The 22,694-nt window shown below is 47.0% G+C and overlaps 2 protein-coding genes across 2 annotated transcripts in view; both read right to left on the reverse strand.

Annotated features, from left to right (window-relative positions):
* Positions 1-9,417, reverse strand: part of LOC309569952 (ETS translocation variant 3-like) — a 67,318-nt gene extending 57,901 nt beyond the window's left edge. The window contains exon 1 of the mRNA XM_082275945.1: positions 9,285-9,417. The gene's annotated coding sequence lies outside the window, so the exon portion shown is untranslated. The remainder of the gene's footprint in view (positions 1-9,284) is intronic.
* A 4,177-nt stretch (positions 9,418-13,594) lies between these two features.
* The window catches only part of LOC309569129 (uncharacterized protein), a gene marked incomplete at its 3' end in the record, with an annotated part of 331,735 nt that continues 322,635 nt past the window's right edge, over positions 13,595-22,694 (reverse strand). Inside the window, exon 8 of the mRNA XM_082274891.1 lies at positions 13,595-13,781. Coding sequence (XP_082131017.1) covers positions 13,595-13,781 — 187 coding nt within the window. The remainder of the gene's footprint in view (positions 13,782-22,694) is intronic.

A 22,694-nucleotide genomic window follows, 5' to 3' on the forward strand; every position in this document is an offset into this window, starting at 1 on the left:
AGGAGTTCTCATAAAATGGTTACCTTACTGCATTCTCTGCATTAAAGAGGAAATAAAAAAAAAAAACAAAAAAACACATTGAAGTGAAGATAAAATCAGTGCCAATTAATATATATATAAAAATCCCAATGGCCGCTTACATTCAGTACTTCAACACAATGAACATAAATATTAAAATGAATGCAGCGCCAGAGGAAATAAATCAATGAAAATCCAGCAATGCCCCTTTCTGTTTTTCATCCATCCGTTGCCAGATGGAAAAAAAAAAAAAAGGCCATCAATGCATCTCTATGTAAAAACTGATGACAATGGATGATCATCCGTTAAAACATTCATTTTTTGGCGCCGATGAGTGTCCTATTTTTCCCGTGAAGAGAGCAACCGAAGAGAGCAACCGAAGAGAGCAACCGAAGAGAGCAACCGAAGAGAGCAACCGAAGAGAGCAACCGAAGAGAGCAACCGAAGAGAGCAACCGAAGAGAGCAACCGAAGAGAGCAACCGAAGAGAGCAACCGAAGAGAGCAACCGAAGAGAGCAACCGAAGAGAGCAACCGAAGAGAGCAACCGAAGAGAGCAACCGAAGAGAGCAACCGAAGAGAGCAACCGAAGAGAGCAACCGAAGAGAGCAACCGAAGAGAGCAACCGAAGAGAGCAACCGAAGAGAGCAACCGAAGAGAGCAACCGAAGAGAGCAACCGAAGAGAGCAACCGAAGAGAGCAACCGAAGAGAGCAACCGAAGAGAGCAACCGAAGAGAGCAACCGAAGAGAGCAACCGAAGAGAGCAACCGAAGAGAGCAACCGAAGAGAGCAACCGAAGAGAGCAACCGAAGAGAGCAACCGAAGAGAGCAACCGAAGAGAGCAACCGAAGAGAGCAACCGAAGAGAGCAACCGAAGAGAGCAACCGAAGAGAGCAACCGAAGAGAGCAACCGAAGAGAGCAACCGAAGAGAGCAACCGAAGAGAGCAACCGAAGAGAGCAACCGAAGAGAGCAACCGAAGAGAGCAACCGAAGAGAGCAACCGAAGAGAGCAACCGAAGAGAGCAACCGAAGAGAGCAACCGAAGAGAGCAACCGAAGAGAGCAACCGAAGAGAGCAACCGAAGAGAGCAACCGAAGAGAGCAACCGAAGAGAGCAACCGAAGAGAGCAACCGAAGAGAGCAACCGAAGAGAGCAACCGAAGAGAGCAACCGAAGAGAGCAACCGAAGAGAGCAACCGAAGAGAGCAACCGAAGAGAGCAACCGAAGAGAGCAACCGATACATTTTGAAGTGACTGAACTGATTAACTGAAGGGACCGTATGTGTGAAAGGGGCCTAAGTGAATAATAATCATGAGTGGCAACTATGCACAGTGGATATAAACACCACACATTCCCAGGCCCCCCCCCCCCCTCTCAATCCAGAACTGTCCCCACTGGAAGCCCCAGTCCCCTCTCTTCCAGCACCCCCAGGGATTAGGAGGCGTGGACGAGCCTGGCAAAAATGCACAGAGCAGCGAAGTACAACAGGTTTTTTTTTTTTTTTTTTCAAATTAAAACAAAAGGAGTTTGCAATCACTTTAAAGTATATGAAAACAAATAGGGAACTTTCTATTTACTCCCTTTTGGTATGCTAAATATATCAATGAAAGTGTTCTATCTGTTCCTGTTGAGGTCTGTTGATGTGAGCTGTTTCAGGTATAATCTGACGACTTCCCATCTTCTCTGTGCAAAAAGAAGGGTTATTAATAGGAGGAGGAAGGGAGAGGATAAGAGAGAGGTCTCTGCTTATCAGAAATGAAGTAGGCAGGGCTGACACTGTATGCTTCTGAAACTCAGAGCTCTGTTTTCATGTGAAAAAGGAAGGTAGGAAGTGCTAAACATTTTTTCCCCTGACATACACCAAGTTAAGAAGAAATGCCACCAACTGGGCACAGTAAACCTGTAGTGAAAAACAAAAAAGCAACACCTGGGAATGGACAGGTTTGCCATAAAAGTGAGCAGCAGGATTCCCATTTACCTGAATACAGCTGGCTGTACATGAGCTGTTCTTTGGCTGGGTGATTGATTTCATGCCTGATTGTTGCATGTACTTGCATGATTTTGCCTACCAAGGTTGGGTGCGCCACAGGCAGTAATCCGTCACCAATGAAAATAGCAATCAGCTGGGGAAAAAACCTATTCTGTCCAAATGATTCTTGCCCAAGTGTGTGTGAGCGCGTGTCCAAGGCATAAAAATGTAACTCCTTATGAGTAGTAGCTGCATTAGCTTTCAGGTCCCTTTCACACTGGTCATGCGATTTGGGACTGCAAAATCACTTGACAAGTTGTTCCATTATTTCCAATGAGTACCATTCAAATCACTGACTTCAAAGTAGTCCATGCACTACTTTGGCACAATTTTAATGCGTTTTGAGGTCCAAAGACATCCAAGCCCAGTCAAACTTGCATCAAAATTGCCTCAAAATCATGGCAACAAAGCTACAGTAAAATCATGCGACTTTAAAGTCACCCAAGTGTTAAAGGGGCCACAATCTTGTACCTACAGGCTTACCTGTAGGTACAAATATTATCTCCTAAACCGGCATGGTTTAGGAGATATTTACAGCGCGAGCGGCGCATGCGCTCTGAAGGTCCGGGGGGACCTTCAATTAATTTGTCGGGAGCATGCCGGAAAAATCACTCCCGCGCGCATGCGCGGGAGTGACGTCATCGCGGCTCCGGCCAATCATCGCGCCGGAGCCGCCGAATCCGGAAGAGACGGCGAGGGATCATGGCAGCGCCCGCAGCGATGTCCGGGGGTCCGTGTCGGGGCTTCGTTCTAAGGTAAGTTAAACATAATGGGCTAGTATGCGATGCATACTAGCCCATTATGCCTTTGTCTTGCAGGTTTTTTTTTTTTTTTTTAATTTATTAGGGTTTACAACCGCTTTAAAAGTCACGCGATTTTGACTGGGCTTGAAGCAATTCCTATGTCTTTGGACCTCAAAACGCATTAAAAATCGGCCAAAGTAGTGCAGGGACTAGTTTGAAGTTGCTGCACCTTTAAGTTGCGCATATATGAATGAGACATGTCGTGCAACTCTGATGTCCAAAATTGCCTGACAAGTTGCACAAGTGTACAGGGGTACACAATGTATGGTTAACATTAACATCAAATCCCACATCGGTTAAACTGGATGGACTAATGTCTTTTTTCAACCTCAAACTATGTAACTAATGGCACTTTTCCACTGCAAGTACCGGCTCGGCTCTACTCGGCCTGGTTTGGTTTTCCACTGCTGGTACCGCATGGTACGGTGTTGGAACGGTTCGGTATGGTTTGTTTTTCCACTAAAGTAGTACTAAAGTAAGTGGGTGGGATTCTCTGACCAATCAGTGGCTAGTAGTGACTGCATGCAAAGGATTGTGGGATATGGTACCGGGTATGGTACCTCTTGGAACCACAATCGAGGTGGTACTGTTTTTGAGAGCTGTACCGTTCGGTTCCATGCAGTGGAAAAGCACCGCCGTACCGTACCGTACCGAACCGTTCCTACACCGTACCATGCGTTACCAACAGTGGAAAAGCACAAAAAGCAAGCCGAACCGTTCGGTTCCATGCAGTGGAAAAGCGCCGCCGTACCGAACCGTTCCAACACCGTACCATGCGGTACCAGCAGTGGAAAAGCACAAAAGCGAGCCGAACCGTTCGGTTCCATGCAGTGGAAAAGCAAAGTGTGAAAGTGGCCTAAAACAGACCAATCAGGAGCAAAAAAAGAAGAATTGTCCAGGTTAACCTATACCAAAAAGCAAAACAGCTTCTACTACACAATTATATTATGTAAAGGTAAATGAATATTTGTCCTTATTGTCAACGTACAAAACACTCCAGCAAATGAAGTATTTAATGCAGGTTTAACACACAGAAAGCAATTATAAAAAGGTGAAAAAAAAAGCCCAAAAAAAGGACAGAACAGATATAAGAACCACATTAATTTCTGTTTAGATCAGGGGTCTAAAACTGCTGTTGCAGAACTACAAGTCCCATCATGCCTCTGCCTATGGGAGTCATGCTTGTACCTGTCAGCCTTGCAATGCCTCATGGGAATTGTAGCTCTGCAAATGCCACTTTGAGAGCCCTGGTTTAGACACTATAAACTTTTCCACCCGATTATGAAAGCCTTGGCTGCACAGGCTTGCAATGTCAAACAGCTGTGAAAGTAACATCTCCTTATCAGAGGCATGCAAGGAAGAGAAGAACCATAAAATCACCTAATCAGTCAGGCAAAACATGAAACTCACTGGAGGAAATTAGCAACTGAAACCAAATAAAAAACACACAGCCTCTTACATATGGTGCTGCGTCTCCTTTACCAGGACTGCACATCGCAGAGAAAGCATCAACATTCCTTTATATTACAGAAACACCAAAACAAATCTACTGTCTGAAGTCTTTAACAATGTAAATGAGACGACTACATTTCCCATTCCAGACAATGCGTCTGACCAGCTCAGTCTCCGATTTTCAGTAATTGAGTATAAAGACTCTCCATTCCATTTCCCAAATCAATAGTTTGGGAAACAAAACCCTACAACTGAATACAAGTAAAAGCACACACCATACAAAACTGCATACACATCAATTAAAGGGATATAAACTCCTCTTACCAAGAACATTTTCTCTATTTTGCCTCAGTAACCAACTGCAGATTCAGAACATTTTGATGTTGGGTTCCCATAGAAGTTGCTTGAGATGTGGCTGAATAAAATCCGATTTGGTGGTGCTGAAAGTTTCAACTTGCCGAAAATTCCAACCAACCCTCGTCAGACACCGGCATAGTTCCAGGGACAATGATCTTTTTTAGCTGGTTATGCTACTTGCTTGTGACGTTTGTGATTGAACAATGCAGTCTATGGCTGTCATGTCACAACAAAGTCAAACCAAAAGTGCAGAAACCTTTTTGTCACTGCAACTTGTCCTCTCGTTTTTTTTTTTTGTCTCAACTTTATGTGTCACAAGTGGTATGATAAGTTACAGCAGTGTGAACCAGGGCTAAGGGTTGCAACTGTAAACATCACAATAAAAAAAAAAAGTAAACATTCATAAGTAGGGATTGCCCCAAAACACAAAGTGCAACAAATGCCACCACACATTACTGACATACTGCTGCTTGTGGTTGCAGCAATGGAAAATAAAATCTGAATGTCACCATTCAGTGGTATTTCATCAGCCATGGCGGGTACCTGAACAGACGTACCGATAAATATTGGGAGATGTCATTTACCACAAAGTGCCAGAGTATTGTGTGAGATGATTCAGTAGCTGTGTCCCGAGCATCGCCTGTTATTCCATCTGTTGTAGAGCTGGCATAATGGAACTTTTAGTTCGGAATACATTTATAAATAGAGCTGCTGCACACTCATAAGCAGACATTACAATTCGCATGGTCCGCAAAATCCTATTCGCCCAGACACACCATAAAACAAAAAACAACATCAAAAGATGCCCAGAGCTCAAATCCCCCACTGAACACATCACAGGACCACGGGAGATGGACATTCCAGGTCTTCTGAAAAATCAAGGCATATTCTCCCTTCATACATAGAGTAGGAATCTTCCCCATGCATACACCTCACAGTGACCCCCATAGGAGTGCAGAATGTAAAAATGCTTCCTTCACAGACACGGCCCAGGTAGAAGCCCCCCCCCCCCCCCCCCACAGACACAGCACAGGTAGAAGCCTCCCCATAGACACAGCACAGGTAGAAGCCTCCCCATAGACACAGCACAGGTAGAAGCCTCCCCATAGACACAGCACAGGTAGAAGCCTCCCCATAGACACAGCACAGGTAGAAGCCTCCCCATAGACACAGCACAGGTAGAAGCCTCCCCATAGACACAGCACAGGTAGAAGCCTCCCCATAGACACAGCACAGGTAGAAGCCTCCCCATAGACACAGCACAGGTAGAAGCCTCCCCATAGACACAGCACAGGTAGAAGTCCTCCTATAGTATAACTAGAGAGGACATTCTGAAACTCAGAAGCCAGTCTGTCCAATACATTTTCCTAACTGTGCTTTTCGGCTGCAAGCCCTGCTGGGCAGCTCAGGTGCAATACTTGGTACCATTCTATGCAAAATACATTAATATAAACAAAACAAAAAAAAAAAAAAAAAATTATTTTTGGAGGTTCTTAAATGGTCAGTTGAGCTACAAAAAAAAAAAAAAAAATTCCTGACATTTTTAAAGGAGCATTAATGACTCGTCTGCTGAGATCCGTCCAGCCCTGGTTTGTTACGTTAAATAAATTCCAGCTTTCCTCACTCTGCAGAGAAGCTGTCATCCTCATCACAGAGTCTTCAATGCAGCAGTAGATTAGAAGGAAGTATCACAGAGGTGCCCTGCTTCACTTCTATCACATTTAACCAGCTGGGGGGGGGGGGGGGGGGGAATGTTATGGGCTGCCTAACTCCTCAATGTGTAGTGACACAGTAAGTAGGGTTCACCTAACCTCTAGTATTGAATCGCAGTGGTGGTGCTCACTTTGAAGGGACATTCAGATGGGTGAATTTTTCCATGCAGAGCCCCCAGCAAAAGCATGTGCATCTACCATAGGGATGTGTGTAAGCAGTCCATAGAAGTGAATGCAGACACAGAGCCAGCACAGACACCTCTGACACACAGCGCCCCGCTCCTCTGACACACAGCGCCCCGCTCCTCTGACACACAGCGCCCCGCTCCTCTGACACACAGGCAGGAGCGGGCAAACGGATCAGAACAGAGGGCCTCTGCATGGTAATCATGGCGCATCCATGTCTATTGGCCGGTGGCGGCTCTGAGGTGGACGCACACATCAGCACAGAGGACAGACTCCACCCCCCACCTGAGTGAGCCCTTACAGGCAGTCTCCGGGTTACAAACATCCGACTTACAAACGACTCCTATATACAGAGGGAGACAACAGGAAGTGAGGAGAAATCTCCCCCTAGGAAGGGAAATTCACTCCTGTAAGAGTTCTCATGGGAAAAAAAGGTGTCTCCACTGTAGCTTTATCCCTAATCCTTCTTTCCATAACCCAAAATTTTCAAAATCCAGTTGTCACAAGGACAGAAAGTGAGGTGAAATCTTCTAAACAGGGGAACAGACAGCAAAACAAATGTTATGGGGGCGTTACCCTTCCCTATACTATCCAAAAAAACTAAAAAATTATTCTTTTGGCATGAGCTACACACAAAAAAAAAAAATTATATTATATATATATATATATATATACACACACACACACACATATATACACACACACACACATGTGTGTGTATATATATATATATATATATATATATATATATATATATATATATATATATATATATATATATATATATATATATATATATATATATGTGTGTGTGTGTGTGTGTGTATACATACACACTAATATATATATATATATATATATATATATATATATATATATATATATATATACACATACACACACACACACACACACACACCTGTCCGGACTTACAAATTTGACTTAAGAACAAACCTACAGTCCATACCTTGTTTGTAACCCCGGGGACTGCCTGTACTTGTACCCGATCAGCTATATAAATCTATTGCAATATTGTTGTACTTCTGAAACCTATAAACAAAGCAGCCCATACCACCCCGCTGAGACTAATTCGTCTCCTGCCAAGCCTTAATCCCCATCAGAGTGTTCCCACTAATGTTTCCAGGTCTCATTTAAACTGACATCACCCCTCTGAAGAGTAATCCACAACAAATCACTTCACTGAGGGTGCCAGACAGCAGTGAGGTGACCAGCTGCCTCCTGAGATGGGTCTTGCACCTTGACAGCAATGCACTTCACTTCCACTCTCGTGTTTTTTCTTTGTAGTTTGTCACTTTTCTATCTCACTTTTTCCCCGATGAGTAGGGTGTGGGTCCTCAGGCCTTGAGTTTTTGGCACCTTGGTCACTGCACCACATAGACACTTTTTTCACACCTGCCTCTTGGGACGGGCCTTTTGGCTGGCACCAGAGGAATTTTTTATTCCTGGCCGGGGGGCCTGTCAAGGTCTTGCACTTTGACACTACCTGCACTTCACTTCCCCACTCTTTTGTGTGTTCACAGTTTGCCCTTTATGTGTCGGTTGTACACTTTCACGGCACGATGAGTATGGCGTAGGTCCTCGGCCTGCCCTGAAAGTCTTCGGAGGGGGTGGATATGGCCTTCTGGCTTAGCTCGCCCTCTCTCATGGGGGTCTCCCTTCGGGGGAGCCCCACCTAGTACTTGGGGTGGGCTGTTTCAGAAGTCCTCCCATAGAACGGGGTTTGCCTGGTTTCGGGCCAAGTAGCCCATAGTGAGTACCTCAGTCCCTGTCAGGAGTCTTGCACCCTGGGGGATCAAAGTATGGGTCCATCATCTTCAGAGGTGGACCATCCGCACTTTGTGTTTCTCACTTTTGCGTGTGCGCACTTTTTTATGCACCGGGTGTTAGTGTGTTCACACACCACCGGCATTAAAAAAAAAAAAGTTGTCTCCTGAGTTTTAACCCTGTAAAGACCACACCATCAGTCATTGGTTGCGGCGCGGCTTTATTTACATGGAGGGGTCCCATTCTTGCAGAAGAGAACTACTATAGTAGTGACGTATACAACCCCCCTGGATGCCTTTGCCGGCGCCGCGTCTTGGGTGTCGTGAAGTATTTTTCCCATTTTTTTTTATTTATTTTTGCACATTACCATTAAGAAACGCACATTTTCACAAAAGCGCATCCAAGTCCAGCGCTTTAGTGCGCAATCATTAGACGTTCATTCTAATAGAGATCAATGACAGCGCAACCAAAAATGCATCACAGCAACCAAAACAAACAGTGTGCATAGGTGATCCCGCCTATGAGGGGCGGTACAATCACGGCTCAGCTGTCTGTTACCCTCACCAGCCGCCCCCCCCCCCCAAGTGTAAAGCAAGCTGTGTACCTGGCATGTCTCCCCAACCCCCATCAGTCACACAGCAGAACAGTCTCCTCCAATAGAAATCAAGCAGAGTCCAGATGTTTACACAGGTAAGCATTAGAGGTCCCTGGGGGGCGGAGACTCTGTATGTGGGGCCCAGGCTGGGCTCTATCCACAGGTTGAAGCCATATACTTCCCATAGAGGGCAGGCTGCCTCCAGAGAGCCCTGCTCTGGGCCACACATCCCCAGTACTGGTGTTCTCCGGGCCGGAGAGGTGGCTGAGGCCTGCAGCAGGGTGAAGCCTGTCCGCTCCAGCCTATAGAAGGAATATACATCGCACGGTGTACACACAGACACCTACCAGTGGCAGCCGCTCCGCTCACAGCTTCTCCGCTTCTTCTCCTCCTTCCTCGGCCGCCTCCAGTCTCCTCATACGAGTGAGCAGGAAGTACCAGCCGCCTTATTAATCCCACTTCCGGTTGACGCTTCCGCCCCTCCCTCCGCGGGCGGACGTAGCCTTGAAAACGCAAAATCACCAGCAGGCCCCGCCCACTACGCATAACGTCCCTCCAAACACACGCTGTGGACGTCGACTACGCATAACGTCCAAAGCTCCACCTTCTTCTCACACAAAACTGGGTTTGCGTCACGCGAAATCTTCCCGCCCCCGCCTCGCTTCTTACCTCCCACCTTGGCTTTCGTTATAGGTCACGTCACCGAGAAATCCCCCCCTTCATAGGTACTTAGCGGCTGTCCCCGCCTCTTTCGGGTGACGTCTGACCGCGTGAAGCAAACACGGGGGCGTGGTAGAACGGCACGTGAGGGCACTAGAGGCGGGATGTCTCTGCCAGTGAGTTCCGCGCTGGCGCCATTTTGAGCAATGGCAAGAACCCAATATAGCCTGTTGCTGAGGTGATGGGGAGCTGCACGTTTCCATAGAAGGAGATTATCTTCTCTTCTATTGATGTGAAGTAAAACAGTGGCCTAAAAAGTAAAAAAATAACACAATTTACCAAAGAACAATAAACATTTCAGTTAAAAACAGATGGGCATGTTTTATGGGTATAAAATCAAAAAGGTCAAGGTGTGCGAAGCCCTTGTTCTATCAGAATAGCGCTACCTATCAGATTCTGCAACCGGAAGTGACGTTCAGACGAGAACAAGTTACTGTGCATGCGCCATGCGTTCCAACATGGCCGCCATGCATTCCAACATGGCCGCTATGCGTTCCAACATAGCCGATATGCGTTCCAACATGGCCTCTATGCGTTCCAACATGGCCGCCATGCGTTCCAACATGGCCGCCATGCGTTCCAATAGGGTTCCTAATGTGACCGAACATGAAACAGAGGCGGACATCTTCTCACACCCACGCAAATCTTGAATTTTACATTTATTTTCCCAGTACACTCACCTTATATACTGAAATAGACTATTTCACCGCGGTCGAGTGTCTTCGCTCAGCCGAATTCGGTGCTGAGCACTCTTGGCGCACCCCACATCGTAATCATCATGACACAAATATATGTAACAGGGTTGATGTTCCTGGAGGGAAAGGCCAAATGGAAAAGGATTTAGGAAAACTAGAAGAATGGTCAGAACTCTGGCAACTGAAATTTAATGTGGATAAGTGCAAGATAATGCACCTGGGGCGTAAAAACCCAAGGGCAGAATATAGAATATTTGACACAGTCCTGACCTCCGTATCTGAGGAAAGGGATTTAGGAGTAATTATTTCAGAAGACTTAAAGGTGGGAAGACAATGTAATAGAGCAGCACGAAATGCCAGCAGAATGCTTGGATGTATAGGGAGAGGTATAAGCAGTAGAAAGAGAGAAGTGCTTATGCCGCTGTACAGAACACTGGTGAGACCTCACTTGGAGTATTGTGCGCAGTACTGGAGGCCATATCTCCAGAAGGATATAGATACTCTAGAGAGAGTTCAGAGAAGAGCTACTAAACTAGTACATGGATTGCAGGAAAAAACTTACCAGGAAAGGTTAAAGGACCTTAACATGTATAGCTTGGAAGAAAGAAGAGACAGAGGGGATATGATAGAAACTTTTAAATACATAAAGGGAATCAACTCGGTAAAGGAGGAGAGCATATTTAAAAGAAGAAAAACTACCACAAGAGGACACAGTTTTAAATTAGAGGGGCAAAGGTTTAAAAGTAATATGAGGAAGTATTACTTTACTGAGAGAGTAGTGGATGCATGGAATAACCTTCCTGCAGAAGTGGTAGCTGCAAATACAGTGAAGGAGTTTAAGCATGCATGGGATAGGCATAAGGCTATCCTTCATATAAGATAGGGCCAGGGACTATTCATAGGATTCAGATATATTGGGCAGACTAGATGGGCCAAATGGTTCTTATCTGCCGACACATTCTAGGTTTCTATGTAATCATTCCTTGAGAACAACTTCTTCCATCTTGATAACTTACTCTTCACCCGCTCCCCCCACTTGAATGGGACAGCAGGGCCCCCGAGTTTGAGGGTCTCCTACTTGCTCACCTCCCCCTTCCTTCTAGATCAACTCCTTCAAGGACACATGGGTGGCAACACTCACTCACCCCAATACCATTCGAGGTTTCAGGCCTACTGGCCGATCCTCCATTTCGCCACAAGACCTTGGTAGGGACTATTTCTGGGACTAGCTCCAGTCCGCTATCTTCCCCCCAACAGGTCGTCTTCCAGCATCACAAAGGGACCTGGCTGATCCCAGGACAACTCAACGATGGTCTTCATGCATGTCCTTTCACCCGGCTGCAACACCCGCTCCCGAGTGTCCAGCCGCCACAGCTTCCCCACTCCCTCGGCAGGGGCCTTCTGCCCCTGAATCACTCGCTGGAACCCCTCAAGGCTAAAGGGGTAAGCATTCTGCTTTCCAAGTCAGTATTCATCCCAATGATTAGGGAGTTTTGCTTTGCTCCAGGAGGTCGAGGACACACTACTGCTAAAGTGTCAAACCCCTCCATCTTCTCCTCTGCTGAAGGGTTGAAAGAAATCATAGGGAAATTTCTGGGGTCCAAGGCCCAGAATTTCCAGCTCCTCTAGCTTGCACAGTGGGATATGCTTCAAATACTTGTTGTAAAAGTCTCTGTATAGCAATGTTACTTGGGCTCCAATAGAGCCTTAGTGTAAATGCCTTCCACTTGTAGTGAGACTATCGGGGATGGCCCCACCAGCTTCTTGGGCATCCGCCTCTCTGTGGGAGTAAACAACTTCCGCCCTACAGCAGGCACTGGCCTTTCTACCCTCTTCGGGGTATCCCTTCCGGGGAACTCAGCAGTCTGTACTTCTATGGATCTCATCACAGGTGACCAGGTTCTTTTCTTCTTCCTTGGTGGAGAGGATGCACTAACCTCCTGTGTCTCTTCCCCCAACCCAGACGGCCCCCTTTGAATATTTGGTGTGTAAGGGGAGGGCGGGGCGGTGAACCACACCCTGCGTTGTCTATGACCAGTTTCACTATTGCTGGAGCTCTGGTTGGTCTTGGGACGCTCAATTGGCTTCTTCACTGAGGTCCCCTGAAGTTTTCCACCTTTTTGGCAAAGAAGAATTTCTTCAATGCTTTCAACAGCTCCTCCAGCACTTCAGGACTTAGGCCTTGCTTCGGACATTTAGCACGGAAATGTCCAATTTCCCCACATTCAAAGCATCCTTTATCTCAAAGAGGTGGAAGGTTCAATCCCTTGAAGTTCCTCTTTGGCTCTTGAATCCTTCCCTGTGCTTCCACAACTTGCATCAAAGTCTGGACCATTTCGGTTTGGGCCTGTGCCACCTGAATCATAAGGTCAGTAAAATTGGAATTCTCTTCCAGTTTCCTCTTTTCCCCAGGGTCTTCACGATGGCCTAAATCGACATCCACTTCACTTTCTCCGTCCGAGAGACTGTTCTCCACTCAAGCTAAACGGGCCAAAGTCCTCTCTTTCCGACCTTTATTGCTCAGCAACTCTCTGACTCCTTGACTCTTTTCTTCAAGTAGGGCTTCCTCCTCCCTCACCTCTCTCATCAGTTTAGGATAGGTGGGGGTGTTCCGGACCCCTTTCAGTAGTAGCTTCAGGACGATGGGATGATTCGGCCGAGTCCCTTGCAACACCCTGTCTAACCACACCCGGTCAGCATCTTTGGGATCTATACCCTTCTTCAGCAAGATTTGGTGCAACATCTTGTCCACCCGGGAAACATAGTCTGATAGCCTTTCCCCTCTTTGCTGGTGGCTGTGATTGAACTTGTACAGCAGATATGTAGTCTTCTCAACTCGTCCAAAGACATCAATCAGGGTGTCTAAGGCCGGAGGGGTGGCTGAGGCAATACTTATTGCCCATTCGTAGGTTCTAATCACCTTAGCAGCGGGGCCAGTTAGACTCTCACTGAGTCTCGGCCTTTTTACTGCTTCGGGTACACTCCATTCTTCCACAGCCTGAGTGGCTTGGCTCATCCAACTCTCAAAGTCTTCTTCCCCCAAAGGGGTGGGCAACTGACCTGAGAAAAACTGCAGCCTTCTGTAGCTCTGTACAGCACCATTGGACTCATTCTTGACCAGACTATCTACTAGCCGGCTCATGTCTATGTAGAATGAAGCGGGGGGAGCTCCCAGTCCATTGGCATCCCCCTCTCACAGGGCTGGGGCTGACTGGCGATGGCGGTGATACCCCTCCCATCATCTACTTCTTTTCCAACTGGAAAAACACTCTGGCTGGAATTCCTCCATCCAAAATTATTTCTTCTACCTGGAAGCATTCAGGTATGTCTTCCTGCCATTCCAATAGCACCTGGATGACATCCAGCTCATCATCAGCTCGATCATCTAGCAGATAGGCCCTCTGGTCAGGGACTAAAGCCTTCGAACTTCTGTTTCAGTGCACTCATTGCCAGTAACTTCTAACACGATGCTCCGGTCCAGCTGGGCCTCTTGGGAATGTCCCCAAACTCTGGCAAGGGTCAGATTCATAGCCCTCCCTGGAACTGGCTCGTAAAGGGGTGTACTCAGGGCTGGAGTGACCCAGAGGATCCCGGACGAGCCCCCAAATGTAGCACGACCCCCCTTGGGGGCTGCTGGTTAATGGAAAATCCAATGCACTCCCTGGACCTTGGAAAACATCCGACCCACTAGGCACTACAGGTTCAGTCATTTTCTGTGTAATAGTGCAAAGATACTCTCAACACCCAGATACCAGTTTGACCAATTACTGGATTAAAGCAAGTAAAAAAAGCATACAAATAAGAAACACCAAATCTGTATGTAATAATAAGTTTGGTGTCACTCTCCAAAATCTCAGTAATATAGGCGAAGCTTGGGAGATTGACACCAGCAAATGTAAAATACTCAAACAATATATATATATATATATATATATATATATATTAGGTGAAAGTGACTATAGTGTATTATAACTATAGCTGCTATAGTATGACTCCGATATAGTAACTTCAAACTGTAATCTGCTTCTTCCTGTTCAGCTAATTAATCAGTCTAAATCAATTGGCAGGAATATATTCTAGAACCGGGGCCCCCTTTAAGGACTAAAGATAGTGTAATCTCTATGCTAGCAAGGCCTTGCACTTCTTCATCGGCAGTTGGAGCTCTTTATTAAATATAAACTTGCAGTTCCCAAAGGTCACCAGGCACTTTAATGTAACATCAGTGTCCACGAGTGACCCTCTTGTCCTTCGGCAGGACCTCTCCTTCTGATGCTGCGTCACAGGGGAGACTCTCAGCGTACACTGTACTAGGCCGTTCTCTCAGCGCCACTCGCTGTCCCTTCAGCTCTCACACTGGACCAGTCACTTTCCCGTGACTTCTGCCATCCACTCCACTCAGGATGGGCTCTAGGCCGCACTCTCGGGCCTTTGCCTCGGTCAGTCTCTCTGCTGCTCTCCTTCTCTGAACCGCACTCCACGAGTCCCCGAAGCAAGAGAGCGCGCATCCGACCGTGCCCCCAGTATACAGTATACCTCCTCCCATGATCCTCCGCAGATCCCCAAAGCTCCCTGGGAGTGTAGTTCAGTCAGTCATCCACCTCATGGTCTCTGCCCTTCTTCTGAACTACAAAGTACATCCCCTATAGTCCAGTTTGGCGCTTCTAGGGAGAAACCAATCCTTCTTATAAAACTCTTAAAGGAGCGTCCTGACATGGCCCAGGCTGCGATCCAAACATAAGGACACAGTAATTCTAGCACGGCTACATTTATTTTACATTTAAGGCCCTCAATAAATTTGACAATTCTGTGTAGTAAAATGGGAAGGGTCCTGCTCATTGCAGCTATATAGTTTTCCCACAGATCTACAATCTCAGATTTTAGCTGCAGAGGCCATGTAAAATGGTATTGTGTACAATTTAAAGCGGAGTTCCACCCTTGATTTTTTTTTTTTTAAATACCTCCGGGACAGTCAGGGCTAGCACATTCCACAATGGCTAGCCTCTGATCTGTCCCGGGTTGCACTTACCTGTTAGGACAAATACTTACCTTGAAAACTTCTTGTCCAGCGCTGCAATCTCAGATGTGGGCAGCTTGAAGCCAGCGAGATCCTCTTCGGGGTCCTCTTCCGCCTTCTTCGGTCCCACGATGCCCTGTGCCGGCCCCGACGTCACTTCCGGGTCACGCGCGTCATCCCTCCACAGCTTCTGGGCATGCCCAGAAGCTGTTTAGAAGGGGATGATGCGCGCTCCCCGGAACTGACGTCGGGGCCGGTGCAGGCGCAATGATTCCTGGGAGCGATGACGTTCAGCTCCCAGGAATCATTGCAGAGCCAGGAAGTGACGACGGGCCGCGGCCGAGGAAGAAGGAAGTAAGGTAAGTATATTTTCTTCGGTACGAGGTAAGTAAAAAAAAAAAAAAAATGCGATTATCCATTTCTTTTTCAGGTGACCCGGAGCGAGAAGATGGAGGTAAGTATAAAATTAGGGTGGAACTCCACTTTAAATTGCAGCTGAACAGGGTTCCTTCGTGGTATTAGCTATAATGGGGATTCAGAAGGTTATAATGGGGATTCTATGGGGAAGCTATAATGGGGATTCATACCCCTATGTTGTACTTACCCCTTCATCTGGAGTTCTTTTTATGGCGAATTCCTATATAATCCAAACATAAACAGGTATTTTATTGCGATTAGTCCATAAAACATACCAGCCAACAATTCTTTTAGCTGACATGGATGCTGTTGAGTTCATATCAGTGGCGTAGCGTGGGTTGTCAAGTAATTTGCGCTCCCTAACCCGTGGGATTTTAGCACTCGAGTCTCTTCCACTAGATTAGTTAAAGAAACCCTTACCCCCTAAGCACATGTATTGTTTGTTATGAAAATACTGATGTAATTAAAGTAAAATGCATCTAAATACAAGTTTCAATGACCAGTGTGCCCCCTTTCAATGCAGAGAGACCAGCGTGCCCCTTTTCAATGCAGACAGACCACGGTGCCCCCTTTCAATGCAGACAGACCAGCGTGCCCCCTTTCAATGCAGACAGACCAGCGTGCCCCCTTTCAAGCAGACAGACCAGCGTGCCCCCTTTCATTGCAGAATGACCAGAGTGCCCCCTTTCAATGCAGAATTACCAGCGTGCCCCCATTCAATGCAGAATGACCAGCGTGCCCCCATTCAATGCAGAATGACCAGCGTTCCCCCATTCAATGCAGAATGACCAGCATGCCCCCTTTCAATGCAGACAGACCAGTGTGCCCTCTTTCAATGCAGACAGACCAGCGTGCCCCCATTCAATGCAGACAGACCAGCGTGCCCTCCTTTCAATGCAGAAAGACCAGCGTGCCCCCTTTCAATGCAGACAGACCAGCGTGTCCCCTTTCATTGCAAAGAGACTTACCTGCAGCGGCGGCTTCTACTCAGTCCCCCGCATCTCCTCGAGTCCTCCCGCCTCCTCCTCGGCCAATGGCACGCGTTCGCCTTTTCGGCCAATCAGGAAGCAGGTCTCGGACCCACTTCCTGATTGGCCAGGAGGAGGATCCGTGTGACAATAGCGAATTTTCATTTGCTATTGTCACACAATGGGTGGGCTCGGGCGCACTTCTCTGCGCCCCGGGTCCACACTTTTTTTAAGCCTATTAGAGTCTCTGGCTCTAATCAGGTGATTAAAAAAAAAAACCCACTCTGTGACAGCGCCAGGCTGCTGAATGAGCAGTGAGGAGAGGCAGCATAGGCGGGGCTTGGCTTGCAATGCCACCCCACCCTACACCAATGGACAGGTGAGGCACAGTCCAGCTCTGCCCCGACCAGCCATTTTCAGCCATAAAGATGGAGGCAGCCGCAGACATTGTGTGAACTGTGTATGTCAGAGTCAGACAGACAGGGTGACACTGTGGATGCGCCCCCCCCAGATGTTGCGCCCGGTGCGGCTGGCCCCCCTTGCACCCCCCACGCTACGCCACTGGTTCATATAGAGTACGTTCTGTTAATATTATGTTTATACTTTTCTGTCAGTTTTTACAATGAATCTCATTTGTGTCAAGTCACGCTGTCTTCAGTTAGTCTATAAGTATATTGGCTAGGTGGTAAAATGGTCTGGATCTGCAAGCAAGAAGGCCTTTAATAGCAAATTTTTATTGGCGATGTTTGATGGTTGGCCCACAAACACATTAAGTGCTCAGGTCCCTGCAGAAAACTGACAACTTACAAGCTTCAGCACTGTCTTGGCCTACGATGATGGTGTTAAATTTACTGGACACGATCACTTTATGTATAGTCAGTTCTGCTTCTACCTGATATATAGGTCGGGGAAGAGAAGACCTGACTTTAGTGTGATGGTAAATGTTGGGCCACATGGACAGGAAGTCGTATAGCTAGAAAGTTCATTGACCATCACGGTTTTCATTAGTGATCCTGTCAAAAAAAGATATCTATGGTTCAGTCAATATTCATCTAGAATGGGAATCTACGGCACTGTTCTCCTCGAATTGTCAGCTGCTTTTTCAAGATATTTTTTTTTAGTTCTGTACTCTTGGTTGTTGGGGCTACAAAAAAAAAAAATGACCAACCTGCCATTTTTGTTAATGCCAAATTGTGCCCCCACCCCTTCTTATCTGCGAGCCTATGAGGAGGAGGGGGAGAGAGAGCACAGCCAGCACCTGCTCCTGGCTCTCTACTTCTCCTCTTGCCACTTCCAGGGCTGGGCTGACAGAAGTAGTGATGTCACTACTCCTGTCAGCCTTATAGTAGAAGGAACCTACAATACACACTGCGCCCACCCCTTGTCTTGGCCCTGTGAATTGTCCCAATGAGACACCTGCGTGATATGTAGGCTGCTTCCATACACCGAGGGACCTCAGTGAAACACCTCAGGCAATCAATATAATGGTTGGACCAAACATTTGGACTGCTACACCGAAATGTTAAAATAGAAACAGAAGGTTTTAATACAAAACATGTAGTTAACTAAATTTCCAACGCGTTTCAGCCGCTTCACTCTGCCACCTTCATCAGGGAATATTTTAATGGCTATGTGTTAATTTTTTACACAAAAAAATAAAATGTCATTTCCAAAAAGTGCATGAAAGTGTAATCAGAGCTCCATCCAAAGAAATACACTTATTCTAGTGGTTTTAAAGAATTCGGATGTGCTCCTCTGGGAACTGGACTTTCAAACTGTGCTCCATCCAAAAACAAAACCGTGCTCAAGTGTAAGGACAACCCTCTGGGCAGATCCTTCCTCATTCACAGCCCCGGGAAAAATCCAGTCATACATGCAGAAAGATAGAGGGGGGACTCATCGCATAAAACCATAAATGTGCTTTCATTCAATAAAACAAGTTAAAAAAACACACTCACATAGGATGGTGCCTTAGATATCGGCACAGACATGCAGGCATAAACTCTTGGGGAAGCACTGCCGCTTTGTTGTGCAAGTATTAGAGCCAGCATGTGTTCCACATTGGCTCTAGCCAGAAACCCAGAAACTGGATGTGATGTCACCACTATGAAGAACACACTCCAATACGTTTCGTCCAATAGACAAAACACATTGGGGAGTGTTTTGCCCTGTGGTGATGTCATATCCGGTTTCTGAGTTTCTGGCTAGAGCCAGTGGGGAATGCATGCCGGCTCCGATACTTGCAGAGCAGAGAGACATACCCTCTTTCCTGCCGCATGCTCTAAAACCTCTGCTTGAATATGTCCTCTCTTCTGCTGTCTTAGCTATTGCTGACCTGGATTGCTTTGAGCTCTCTTCTGCTGTCAAGTCCTTTGCTGGTCCCTTCCTGGATCTGTACATTCTCTAGTCACTCCCTGGTGTACCTTCTCTACATCATAGCCTCCCTGTTCATGCTCATCTCTTGGTGGGGTGATCCTGAGGCTTGCACCTGTTTCCATCACACAGCAAACCAATCACCATTGGGGGCCCTGGTAAAAACCAGTTGGGCTTGTTGTCAGGAGAGGCTTCACCATAGTACAGATAGAGTTCCAAGGCGCACGCATATGCATATGTGCCGCCTGGGAACGGGCCAAGCACGTGTGTGAGCATTCCCAAATGCACGCCAGTTACCAATACTGGCGCCAAACTGCATTAATAAATGAAGCTTCTGAACTGTTTGGTATACAGCCTTCTGTGTATGTTCTTGATTCCTGTGAGTGACCTCTTGTCTTGACCTGGCTTGCTCCTGACCATCCTTGCCCGCTTCCTGCCCTGACCTCGGCTTGTCCCCGGATTCTGCCTCTACCTTCTCTTATCTGATCTGTGCACCATTGCCGACATTGGCCTTGGGACCCAACCATTCTCCTGTCTACCATCTATGCCTGATCTGCCTTCCCTTTATTGACCTGGCTTGTCTGACCCTGCATTTTCTCCAGCCTGCTACAGCTCCTTCAGTCCAGCACATTATCTTCAGACTCTTGCTTCCTGCTGCACATCCGCAGCCTGTCTGCTTCCAGCCTGCTCTGCTTTCACATCGGCCTGCTGTCAGCTGTTTCGTCTTCTGGCATCCCTACACAATCCCTACACAAGCTACTGGACTGATCATAGGCACTCTTACCCCATCGTGCTTTCATAGTTACTGTTCCACTACCCCCGAGTTGGAGCTGTATGAGAGGCCTTCCTCTACACCTCCCTAACCAGGTATGTGACACTTAGATTTCCCACCCAGGGTGGTGTTGCTGTAACAGCCAAGCTAAGCATCTCTAAGCAATGATAGCCAACCATAAACCGCACCCTAGCACTGGTTCTCGGGGGGAAGAACCCTGTGAATCAGGAGTAAGGATGAGGGAAATGGTCTGGTTTTTTCCCGTTTGGGGTTGATTTACTAAAGACAAATAGACTGTTCACTTTGCAAGGGAACTTTCTCCAGAGCTTAGTGAATGGGCAATCTTTGAAAAGTGCAACTTCCTTTACAAAGTGAACAGCCTATTTGCCTTTAGTAAATCAAATAACCTCAGTGTTTGTATATGGCAGACATAAAAATGTTTCAGATGCCTTGCTTGCTTTTTTTTAAAGCGTGGGGTCAGATACTATGGACAAATCCCGCTTCTTATCTCCAGATATAAGGTTTTGCGGTGTTGTACAGAATTGTATTACTGGATTCCACTACATGGCTGTTAGCATTACATAATCTGTTGCTGCAACTGTTACTATGCAACTACATATTGCATGCTTCTACTATGATTTCAATAGAATATGCTAAAATAGACACTAAAAGACCATATATAGTGATAACTATAGGTATGTGCAGCCCAGTAGAACATTGGATGGTGTCAGTCAGCAGGGCAGTGGACGTGTCAGTAGGGCAGAGTTTGGTGTCAGTAGAACATTGGATGGTGTCAGTAGCACAGTGGACAGTGTCAGTAGGGCAGAGTTTGGTGTCAGTAGAACATTGGATGGTGTCAGTCAGTAGAGCAGTGGACGTGTCAGTAGGGCAGAGTTTGGGGTCAGTAGAACATTGGATGGTGTCAGTCAGTAGAGCAGTGGATGTGTCAGTAGCACAGTGGACGGTGTCAGCAGAACATTGGATGGTGTCAGTCAGGGCAGTGGATGTGTCAGTAGGGCAGAGTTTATTGTCAGTAGAACATTGGATGGTGTCAGTCAGTAGAGCAGTGGACATGTCAGTAGGGCAGAGTTTGGTGTCAGTAGAACATTGGATGATGTCAGTCAGTAGAGCAGTGGATGTGTCAGTAGCACAGTGGACGGTGTCAGCAGAACATTGGATGGTGTCAGTAGCACAGTGGACAGTGTCAGTAGGGCAGAGTTTGGTGTCAGTAGAACATTGGATGGCGTCAGTCAGTAGAGCAGTGGACGTGTCAGTAGGGCAGAGTTTAGGGTCAGTAGAACATTGGATGGTGTCAGTCAGTAGAGCAGTGGATGTGTCAGTAGCACAGTGGACGGTGTCAGCAGAACATTGGATGGTGTCAGTCAGGGCAGTGGATGTGTCAGTAGGGCAGAGTTTGTTGTCAGTAGAACATTGGATGGTGTCAGTCAGTAGAGCAGTGGACATGTCAGTAGGGCAGAGTTTGGTGTCAGTAGAACATTGGATGATGTCAGTCAGTAGAGCAGTGGATGTGTCAGTAGCACAGTGGACGGTGTCAGCAGAACATTGGATGGTGTCAGTAGCACAGTGGACAGTGTCAGTAGGGCAGAGTTTGGTGTCAGTAGAACATTGGATGGCGTCAGTCAGTAGAGCAGTGGACATGTCAGTAGGGCAGAGTTTGGTGTCAGTAGATCATTGGATGGTGTCAGTCAGGGCAGTGGATGTGTCAGTAGGGCAGAGTTTGGTGTCAGTAGAACATTGGATGGTGTCAGTCAGTAGAGCAGTGGACGTGTCAGTAACACAGTGGACGCTGTCAGTAGGGCAGAGTTTGGTGTCAGTAGAACATTGGATGGTGTCAGTCAGGGCAGTGGAAATGTCAGTAGGGCAGAGTTTGGTGTCAGTAGAACATTGAATGGTGCCAGTGAGGGCAGTGGATGTGTCAGTAGGGCAGAGTTTGTTGTCAGTAGAACATTGGATGGTGTCAGTCAGTAGAGCAGTGGACGTGTCAGTAGCACAGTGGACGGTGTCAGTAGAACATTGGATGGTGTCAGTCAGTAGAGCAGTGGACATGTCAGTAGGGCAGAGTTTGCTGTCAGTAGAACATTGCATGGTGCCAGTGAGGGCAGTGGATGTGTCAGTAGGGCAGAGTTTGGTGTCAGTAGAACATTGGATGGTTTCAGTCAGTAGAGCAGTGGACATGTCAGTAGGGCAGAGTTTGGTGTAAGTAGAACATTGGATGGTGTCAGTCATGTCAGTGGACGTGTCAGTAGGGCAGAGTTTGGTGTCAGTAGAACATTGGATGGTGTCAGTCAGTAGAGCAGTGGATGTGTCAGTAGCACAGTAGACGGTGTCAGCAGAACATTGGATGGTGTCAGTAGCACAGTGGACAGTGTCAGTAGGGCAGAGTTTGGTGTCAGTAGAACATTGGATGGCGTCAGTCAGTAGAGCAGTGGACATGTCAGTAGGGCAGAGTTTGGTGTCAGTAGATCATTGGATGGTGTCAGTCAGGGCAGTGGATGTGTCAGTAGGGCAGAGTTTGGTGTCAGTAGAACATTGGATGGTGCCAGTGAGGGCAGTGGACGTGTCAGTAGGGCAGAGTTTGGTGTAAGTAGAACATTGGATGGTGTCAGTCAGGGCAGTGGACGTTTCAGTAGGGCAGAGTTTAGTGTCAGTAGAACATTGGATGGTGTCAGTCAGGGCAGTGGACATGTCAGTAGGGTAGAGTTTGGTGTCAGTAGAACATTGGATGGTGTCAGTCAGGGCAGTGGATGTGTCAGTAGGGCAGAGTTCGTGTCAGTAGA

Source organism: Pelophylax lessonae (assembly GCF_965119305.1).
Source record: "Pelophylax lessonae genome assembly, chromosome: 13".
Lineage (NCBI taxonomy): Eukaryota > Metazoa > Chordata > Amphibia > Anura > Ranidae > Pelophylax > Pelophylax lessonae.